The sequence below is a fragment of the Parus major genome, unplaced genomic scaffold, assembly GCF_001522545.3.
Source record: "Parus major isolate Abel unplaced genomic scaffold, Parus_major1.1 Scaffold351, whole genome shotgun sequence".
Classification (NCBI taxonomy): domain Eukaryota; kingdom Metazoa; phylum Chordata; class Aves; order Passeriformes; family Paridae; genus Parus; species Parus major.
Window position 1 is genome coordinate 87,058 of NW_015379287.1, and position 8,579 is coordinate 95,636.

The 8,579-nt window shown below is 63.8% G+C and overlaps 3 protein-coding genes across 8 annotated transcripts in view; 2 read left to right on the forward strand and 1 right to left on the reverse strand.

Annotated features, from left to right (window-relative positions):
* Window positions 1-57: 57 nt before the first annotated feature.
* On the forward strand, window positions 58-3,276 carry LOC107198868 (E3 ubiquitin-protein ligase TRIM41-like). Its single transcript, XM_015616116.2, has 5 exons — window positions 58-217; window positions 574-804; window positions 1,001-1,023; window positions 1,227-1,354; window positions 1,776-3,276. Exons 2-5 carry the CDS (start codon window positions 580-582, stop codon window positions 2,303-2,305), a joined length of 906 nt encoding a protein of 301 aa, XP_015471602.1. The 5' UTR covers window positions 58-217; window positions 574-579; the 3' UTR covers window positions 2,306-3,276.
* A 534-nt stretch (window positions 3,277-3,810) lies between these two features.
* RACK1 (receptor for activated C kinase 1) lies at window positions 3,811-7,363 on the reverse strand. Its single transcript, XM_015616115.3, has 8 exons — window positions 7,163-7,363; window positions 6,693-6,864; window positions 6,081-6,228; window positions 5,636-5,731; window positions 5,448-5,558; window positions 4,789-4,929; window positions 4,438-4,548; window positions 3,811-3,930 (listed from the first exon to the last, which is right to left on the reverse strand). Exons 1-8 carry the CDS (start codon window positions 7,269-7,271, stop codon window positions 3,865-3,867), a joined length of 954 nt encoding a protein of 317 aa, XP_015471601.1. The 5' UTR covers window positions 7,272-7,363; the 3' UTR covers window positions 3,811-3,864.
* Window positions 7,364-7,439: 76 nt separating this feature from the next.
* The window catches only part of LOC107198869, a 10,811-nt gene continuing 9,671 nt past the window's right edge, over window positions 7,440-8,579 (forward strand). For all 6 annotated transcript variants that reach the window (XM_033511559.1, XM_033511560.1, XM_033511561.1 and 3 more), the window contains exon 1: window positions 7,440-7,818. The gene's annotated coding sequence lies outside the window, so the exon portion shown is untranslated. The remainder of the gene's footprint in view (window positions 7,819-8,579) is intronic.

Below are 8,579 nucleotides of genomic sequence, written 5' to 3' on the forward strand. Positions count from 1 at the left end.
TGGGGTGAGAGGGTCGGTGCCCAGCTTGGACGTGGGGCTGGGGAGGGAAGGAGGACGAGGGGCGTTTTGAGACCAGAACTCCCCGGATCTGCAGTGCCTGAGCTCCCTCCCCTTCTCTCAGAACAAGCTCCAGAGCCACCTGGAGCCGCTCCGGAAGCAGCTGGACGCGGTGCTGAAGCAGAAATCCAGCGAAGAAGAGAAAATCTCGGTGCTGAGGGTGAGAACTGCCTGGTCCTGAGGCCTTTTCCCGATTTTCCCGCTTCCCAGCTTTTACTCCACCGAAAACAATCAGTCCCGGGACACTAAAATCCTGTTTTCTCAGCCCAAGGGATGGCTGAGGGCGGAGGTAGAGGACAAAAAAAATCCCTCGACTCTACTTTGATGGAATAAAGCTTCAACCAAACCCTAATTTACTGGAATTCTGTTCCCACGTTCCCTTAAATACTTTAAAAGTCTGATTTATCCAGGAGGGAATTCCCCAGCAGAAGCTCCCTGAATCCTCCCCTTTTCCCCGCTTTGTTTGGCGCTGTCCCGGGGCGTTCCCAGCACGGATCCCGCGGCTTTTCCCGGCAGGAGCAGATGCAGGTGGAGATGCAGGAGCTGGAGGCGGATTTCGAGGTGCTGCACCGGTTCCTGGCGGGGGAGCAGGTGCTGCTGCTGCAGCAGCTGCAGGAGCGGCACGAGGCGCTGCTGGCGCGGCAGCGCCGCAACCTGGGAGCGCTGGAGGAGCGGAGCTCGGCGCTGCGCCGCCTCATCGCCGACGCCGAGGCCGCCGGCAGGCAGGACGGGCTCCAGCTGCTCAAGGTGAGGGAGAAACTGCGGCTTCTTCCACAGAGTTCTCTGGGGGAAAAGGGAAAACGGGGATTGGGTTTTTTATTGCGTCCCCCTGGGCTCCGGCTTCTCGCAGTCTCCGGGGGCCGCAGCAGAATCCCGTCCAGGTCCTCCTTAACCTCTCTCTTTTTATTTCCCTCCCTGATTGGCTCCTGCTGCCTTCTCCCAGGACATCAAAGGAACCTTCATCAGGTCAGTCACTCCTCATTCCCGGCAGGGTCTCCTCTCCTGGGAAAAGCCACCCCGGCAGCTGCTGCAGGGGGGGTCAGGGTGGTGGGAATTCGGGGCAGGGATGGGATTGTGGGGGTGATTTGGGATGTCTGGGGGAGGAGAAGACACCGTGGAGCATCTGAGTTCAAATTTCTCCCCCCTCCTTTTTCTTGTTCCTGTTGCAGGTGTGAGAACATCAAATTCCAGGAGCCCGAGATGGTCCCGGTGGATGTGGGGAAGAAGTTCCGGAATTGTTTCCTGCAGGATGTGGTGATGAGAAAGATGGAAAAGGTCTTCAGCAAAGTGCCCCAAGGTGGGGGGGGGGAAAGGGGGGAAATTTGGGATTAAAGGAGTGAAAATCGGGGGGGTTAAAGGAGCTGGAGCTGGGGGTTGAAGAGGTAAATTTTTTTTTATTTAAAGGAGTGAAAATTCTGGGGTTAAAGGGGCGTAAGTTCAAAAGGCTGGAACCTGGGGATGGAAGGGATTGGAAATGGGGGGTTAAAGGGTTGAAAATTTGGAAGTAGGAGTGGAAATTTGGGATTAAAGGGGTGGGAATAGGGGGCTGAAGAGGTGACAATTGGGATTAAAGGCAGGAAATCGGGTGCTGAAGGAGTGGAAATCTGGTGTCGAAGGGCTGGAAATCATTGCTCCAACCCCCCCCACGTTGCCACAGCTCCCCTTCCGAATCCCCCTTCCCCAGAACCCCCCCCTAAGCCCCCTCCCAACCCCCGCAGCCGACGTGACCCTGGACCCCTCCACGGCCCACCCGCGGCTCAGCCTGTCCCTGGACCGGCGCAGCGTCCGATTGTCCGAGCGGCGCCAGGAGCCCGCGGGCAGCGCCCGGCGCTCGGACGGCGACCTGTGCGTGCTGGGAGCGCCCGGTTTCAGCGCCGGTCGCCACTACTGGGAGGTGGAGGTGGGCGGCCGGCGCGGCTGGGCCGTGGGGGCCGCCCGTGAGACCACCCGGCACCGGCACAAGGGCGCGTCCGGCTGCTCCTCCCCGGCGCCCAAGCGGGAGATCTGGGCCGTGGGCACCAGCGGCAAGAAGTACCAGGCGCTGACGGCCACGGAGCAGACGGCGCTGGCGCCCGGCGAGCAGCCGCGGCGCTTCGGGGTCTACCTGGACTACGAGCGGGGCCAGCTGTGCTTCTACAACGCCGAGAGCATGAGCCACATCCACACCTTCCACATCTGCTGCCGCGAGCGCGTCTTCCCCTTCTTCCGCATCCTGGCCAAGGGCACCCGCATCAAGATCTGCACCTGACGGCCCCGGGCTGCCCCCGCGGGCCCAGGGGCTGCTGCCCTCGGCTTCCTGCGCCCCCGAGGTTCCTCCTCCTCCTCCTCCTCTTCCTCCTCCTCCTCCTCCCGCTGCTGCTCCGCCCGCGCCGCGCGGAGCCGGGGCGGCTCAGGATGGGGAGCGGGTTCGGGATGGGGCAAGATCCACCTCGGAACTGGGTTTGGGTAGGAACGGGCGGAATTCACCTCGGAACCGAGTTTGGTGTTGGGATGGGGCAGGGTCTGCCCTCCTGGGACTGGTTTTGGGTTGCACGGGGCGGGATCCACCCCTTTGGAGCCGGTTTGCATTTGGATGGGGCAGGAGCCGCCCCTTCTGGAGGCGATTTTGGAGTTGGGATGCATTCCCCTCGGATCTGGTTCCCTGTTCAGTTCCTGCCGCTGGGAGCTGCTCCCTCCCTCTCCCAGCCGTGTCCCAATGGAATTTTGGGCCCTTTCCGGACCACCGGGAGTTTTTTTCTGCGTTTGGGGCCAAATCCTCTAAGATTTGAAACTCACTTTTTTCCCAAAATCCGCATTTCTCAGTGCCTGGATTTTTTGGGATTCAGCTGAGCCCCCCCCACCCCAGCCCTGATGTTCCTGTTCTTCCCCTGCTGTTCTCCTGCTCCTCCCCTCCTTTTCCTTGCCATTTTTGGGGGAAAATCCTGGATTTTCCTCTCCCCTCTGGCACTTTACGGGGCTGGGAGGAGCCGCTTCCCCCCCGCAGCTCTGGAGCTCCCCGAGTTGGGGATATTTATTTTCCCCCCTTTTTATTTCCAGCCGGATCCTGTCCCACTCGGGAGCTCCCCCCTCACTCCCCCTCACGTTTCCCTGGATTTTGGTGGATTTGGGAATTTCCTGTTGGCGTTACAGAGCTCGTTCGGGATATTTTTGGCTAAAATGAGAATTAAATGGAGATTTAGTTTTATGACACGTCAATAATAAAGAATAAAAGAAGTTGTATCCAAGGCTCCAGGTTGTTGGATCCTGGGAAAAGCCATTTCCAGGACGAGTCTGGGGTAAATTACCCCAAAACTGGGGTCGGGGCCCCCCCAACATCACCAAAATCAAGCATGGGTGCAATCCCAGCTCCCTAATCCCACCCTGACCCTCGTTAATTGGTTAAGGATGACCTGGAGCTGCAGGCCCGGGTCCCCAGCTCCCCCTTCTCCTCTGAAGCAGCATCCAACAGTCAGGAAAAGGCATCAAAACCCCCCCAAAATGGTAAAAAACGGCATTTTGGGCCAGAGTGGAGCTGCTGTGTGGAGATTCCACACCACCGAATATTCCAGAACTCCCTGGAGCCTGGCCAGGTGCCTCGTGTCTCGTATTTCCCTATTTTGGGGTTTGTTTTGTTTTAATTTGGGGTTTTTACAGCGGGGGGGAGGATGAGGAACGTCCCCAAATCGCAGCCCAGCGATGTCAGCAGCGTTTTCCTCCTTCCCGAGGTTCTGGCCCCGCAATCCCGGTTTATCCCAGCAGCAGCCGACACTCAGCTCCGTAAACGCCATTTATTGGTGTTTTTGGGGGTAAAACCGCGGGGTTTGGGGCTCAGCGGGTGCCGATGGTCACCTGCCACACCCGCACCAGGTTGTCGGTGTAGCCGGCGAACAGCGTCTGGGGACAAGGACAGGGCTCAGGGCAGCGTCACCCCCGACCCCCAAACCCCCAGGACAGGACAGGGGTCCCTCCCCAAACCCCCAGGACAGGGCAGGGATCCCTCCCCAAACCCCCAGGACAGGGCAGGGGTCCCCAAACCCCCAGGACAGGGCAGGGGTCCCTCCCCAAACCCCCAGGACAGGGCAGGGGTCCGTCCCCAAACCCCCCCAGGACAGGGCAGGGGTCCCCAAACCCCCAGGACAGGGCAGGGGTCCCCAAACCCCCAGGACAGGGCAGGGGTCCGTCCCCAAACCCCCCCAGGACAGGGCAGGGGTCCCCAAACCCCCTGAGCCAGGGAGGGCCCTCATTCCCCAAACCCCTGTCCCTGTGGGAAGGGTCCCCAGGTGGATTCCCCTGCCCAGGTGAATTCCCCAGCCAGGTGAGGGTCCCGAGGTGGATTCCCCAGCCCAGGTGAGGGTCCCCACGTGAATTCCCCAGCCCAGGTGAGGGTCCCCAGGGTCTCACCTGCCCATCGGCCGACCAGGCCAGGGACGTGCACTGGGGCGGCTCCGCTTTGCTGCTGGTGCTGATCACCTCCTGCTTCAGCTCGTCCACGATGATCTTCCCCTCCAGATCCTGTGGGGGTGGAGAGGTGAGGAACGACCCCAGTCCCACCTGGATCCCACCCAGCTCCCACCCCAGCCCGGCTCAGAAACAGCCTCTGGGTTTCCCCACGGAGCGCTCGGAGGCATCCGAGTGTTTCATCACAGCCCCCGTTCCCAGGGGGTCCCAGGGGGTCCCGGGGGGTCCCAGGGGGTCCCAGGGGGTCCCAGGGGGTCCCAGAGCAGTCCCAGCAGCGATTCCCGAGGTCCGTACCCAGATCTTGATGCTGGGCCCGGTGGCGGCGCAGAGCCAGTAGCGGTTGGGGCTGAAGCACAGGGCGTTGATGACGTCCCCCCCGTCCAGCGTGTACAGGTGCTTGCCCTCGTTGAGGTCCCACAGCATGGCCTGCCCGTCCTGGGGACAGCACAGGGACACCGAGCTCCAGGACAGCCCCACGGGATCCCCCAGTGGGGCCACACAGCTCCACAACAGACCCCAGGAGCTCCAGAACATCCCTGAGAGCTCCAGGAGATTCTGAGGGAGCTCCAGAACATCCCTGAGAGCTCCAAAAGGTGCCAGGAAGATCCTGGGGACCTTCAGGAACGCCCCAAAAGAATCCCCACGAGCCCCAAGAGGTTCCCTGCAGTGAGGCCTCCCCTCTCCCCGCTCCAACCATGACCAACCCAGGGACCCCACAACGGAATTGGGGCTGGGGTGTGGCCCCAATGTCCCCCAAGTGTCCCCCGGTGTCCCCCAGGTCTCCCCCTGGTGTCCCCCAGCGTCCCCCCAGGTGTCCCCCGGTGTCCCCAGGTGTCCCCCAGTGTACCCCAGGTCTCCCCCTGGTGTCCCCCAGCGTCCCCCTGGTATTCCCAGGTGTCCCCCAGGTGTCCCCCAGCGTCCCCAGGTGTCCCCAGGTGTCCCCCGGGCCGTACCTTGCCCCCTGAGGCGCAGAGGGAGCCATCAGGGGACACGGTGACCGTGTTCAGGTACCCCGTGTGCCCGATGTGGTTCGTCTTCAGCTTGCAGTTGGCCAGGTTCCAGACCTGGGGCGGGAAAAGCGGGATGAGAGGGGGCAAACCCCGGCATGGCGGGGCTGAATCCCCCCCTCCCCGGGGCTCACCTTCACCAGCTTGTCCCAGCCGCAGGACACGATGATGGGGTTGCTGCTGTTGGGAGAGAAGCGCACGCACGACACCCACTCCGAGTGGCTCTCGTCCTGGGGGAATGGGAATGGGGTGGGACGGGGCAGGGACACCCCCAGAGCCCCCCAGGGCTCCCCCAGCCAACAGCACTGAGGCCAAGCCAGCACTGCTGGCCCCAAACCCACTGGGACTGGCCCCAAACCCACTGGGATCAGCCCCAAGCCCCCCAGGACTGGCCCCAAACCCACCGGGATCAGCCCCAAACCCACCGGGATCAGCCCCAAACCCCCCGGGATCAGCCCCAAACCCCCCGGGATCAGCCCCAAACCCACCGGGATCAGCCCCAAACCCACCGGGATCAGCCCCAAACCCCCTGGAATCAGCCCCAAGCCCACCAGGATCAGCCCCAAGCCCCCGGCCCACCTGCACCGTGTACTTGCAGACCCCCAGCGTGTTCCAGAGCTTGATGGTCTTGTCCCGGGAGCCGGAGACGATCTGCCGGTTGTCCGAGGAGAAGGCCACGCTCAGCACGTCCTTGGTGTGGCCCACGAAGCGCCGCGTGGTTGTTCCCCTGCGGGAACGGGAACGGCGTCAGAAACCCCACAGGAGTCCGGGGGAAATCCAGAAAGCAGGACAAATACCCATAAACCACAAAAAACATCCAAATCGGGATAAAAGGAGAGGTGGAATAATTTACTCAGCGAGCTGGGGACTGGGATGAGTTTGACTCCACCAAGTCTGACCCTTTGTCCAGCTGCATCCCCTCAGTGCAGCCCTGGACACCCCAAAACCCAGCCTGACTCCCGCGGGGCTGCTCCCCCCGTCTCTCCCATCATCATTGCAGGACGTGTCGTCAGATCCCGTGGGATCGGTGAAATGCTACGTGTAATCATCAGGAGAGGGACGGGGAGCAGCTCCAACACCCCAAAAACCCGGGATTCAGCCAAGGCCCGGGATGAGCCGGCCCCGGTGAGACGCCAGGAGCTGTCCCAGAGCCCGAGGACCCCCCGCACCCCGCAGTGACCCCGAACTGACGTGGTGAGGTCCCAGAGGCGCAGGGTGCCGTCCCAGGAGCCCGAGAGCGCGAACTGCCCGTCCGAGGAGATGACCACGTCGCTGACAAAGTGCGAGTGGCCGCGCAGGGCCCGCTGCGGGATCCCGTAGTTGGTCTCGTCACGGGTCAGCTTCCACATGATGATGGTCTTGTCTGCGGTGGGGACACGCGGGGGTGTCAAAACCCCAGCAGAGCTGGGGGAGAAGCCGCCGCCTCTCCCTCCTCCTCCTCGCTCGGCTCCTGCTGCCCCCGATCCCTCCAGCGAGTTCCGGGGACCCCCGGCCCCGCACCCGGCCCGCCTGACTGAGGGACCCCAGCTCCGTCAGCGGCAGAGCCCCAAGGCCCTGTGGGCCCCGCAAGCCGCCTCCGCTGGGCTCCCCCAGCCCCGCGTCCCCTCACGGTGTTCCCCAGAGCCCCCCCAGCCCTCCCGATGCTCGCTCCGGGCGCGCACCGCGCGAGGCGGACAGGATCATGTCGGGGAACTGCGGGGTGGTGGCGATCTGGGTCACCCAGCCGTTGTGGCCCTTCAGGGTCCCGCGCAGGGTCATCTGCTCCGTCATGGCGGCGGCGGCGGCGGCGGGGCCCGGCGGGGGCGGCGGGATGGCGGCGGATGCGCGGCGGCCTCAGCCCGGACCCGTCCGTCCCCTCAGGCCGGCGCGGGCAGAGAGAGGCGGCGGCGCTTCCGGCGGAACGGGAAGTGACGTGTTCTGTACGGCAGCATGGCGGCCGGCAGGGCCAGCATGGTGGCTCTCAGAGCGTTGTACGGACAGGGGAGATCTGGGGAGGACCCAGATCCCCTCCAAAAGGATCCTCACATCTCCCCAGAGGATCCCAGTAGCCCCGCACAAGCACATCCCAGTATCCCGTCCAAAGCATCTCCACATCCCCGCAGTGCACCGCAGGGTTCCCCCGAGGGTCCCCATCCCGCTGTGGCCTGGGCTGACCCCTGCACTTGCCCCTGCCCCGGGGATCCCATTCCCTCCACGGCCATTTCGGGATCCTCCTCCCCCGCTAAATTTAGGGTCGGGATCGGTTCCAGCTCAGCTGTTGCGGCTCCTCCGCAGCTCCGGGGCCCCGATCCCGGCCCAGAGGCGGCAGCAGGGGAGGGTGAGTGAGGGTGAGGGGAGGCCGGGGAGAGTGAGGGGAGCCCGGTGAGGGTGAGAAGGGTGAGGTGAAGCCAGTGAGGGTGAGGAGGGTGAGGGGAGCCCGGTGAGGGTGAGGAGGGTGAGGAGGGTAAAGTGAGGCCGGCGAGGTGAAGCCGGTGAGGGTGAGGCGAGGGTGAGGAGGGTGAGGTGAGGGTGAGGTGAGCCCAGTGAGGGTGAGGAGGGTGAGGAGGGTGAGGCGAGCCCGGTGAGGGTGAGGTGAAGCCGGTGAGGGTGAGGAGGGTGAGGTGAAGCCGGTGAGGGTGAGGCGAGCCCGGTGAGGGTGAGGGGAGCCCGGTGAGGGTGAGGGGAGCCCGGTGAGGGCGAGGAGGGTGAGTGAGGCCGGTGAGGTGAAGCCGGTGAGGGTGAGTGAGGGTGAGGAGGGTGAGGAGGGTGAGTGAGGCCGGTGAGGTGAAGCCGGTGAGGGTGAGGTGAGCCCGGTGAGGGTGAGGAGGGTGAGTGAGGCCGGTGAGGTGAAGCCGGTGAGGGTGAGTGAGGGTGAGGAGGGTGAGGAGGGTGAGTGAAGCCGGTGAGGTGAAGCCGGTGAGGGTGAGGTGAGCCCGGTGAGGGTGAGGAGGGTGAGTGAGGCCGGTGAAGTGAAGCCGGTGAGGGTGAAGCGAGCCCGGTGAGGGTGAGGGGAGCCCGGTGAGGGTGAGGGGAGCCCGGTGAGGGCGAGGAGGGTGAGGAGGGTGAGTGAGGCCGGTGAGGTGAAGCCGGTGAGGGTGA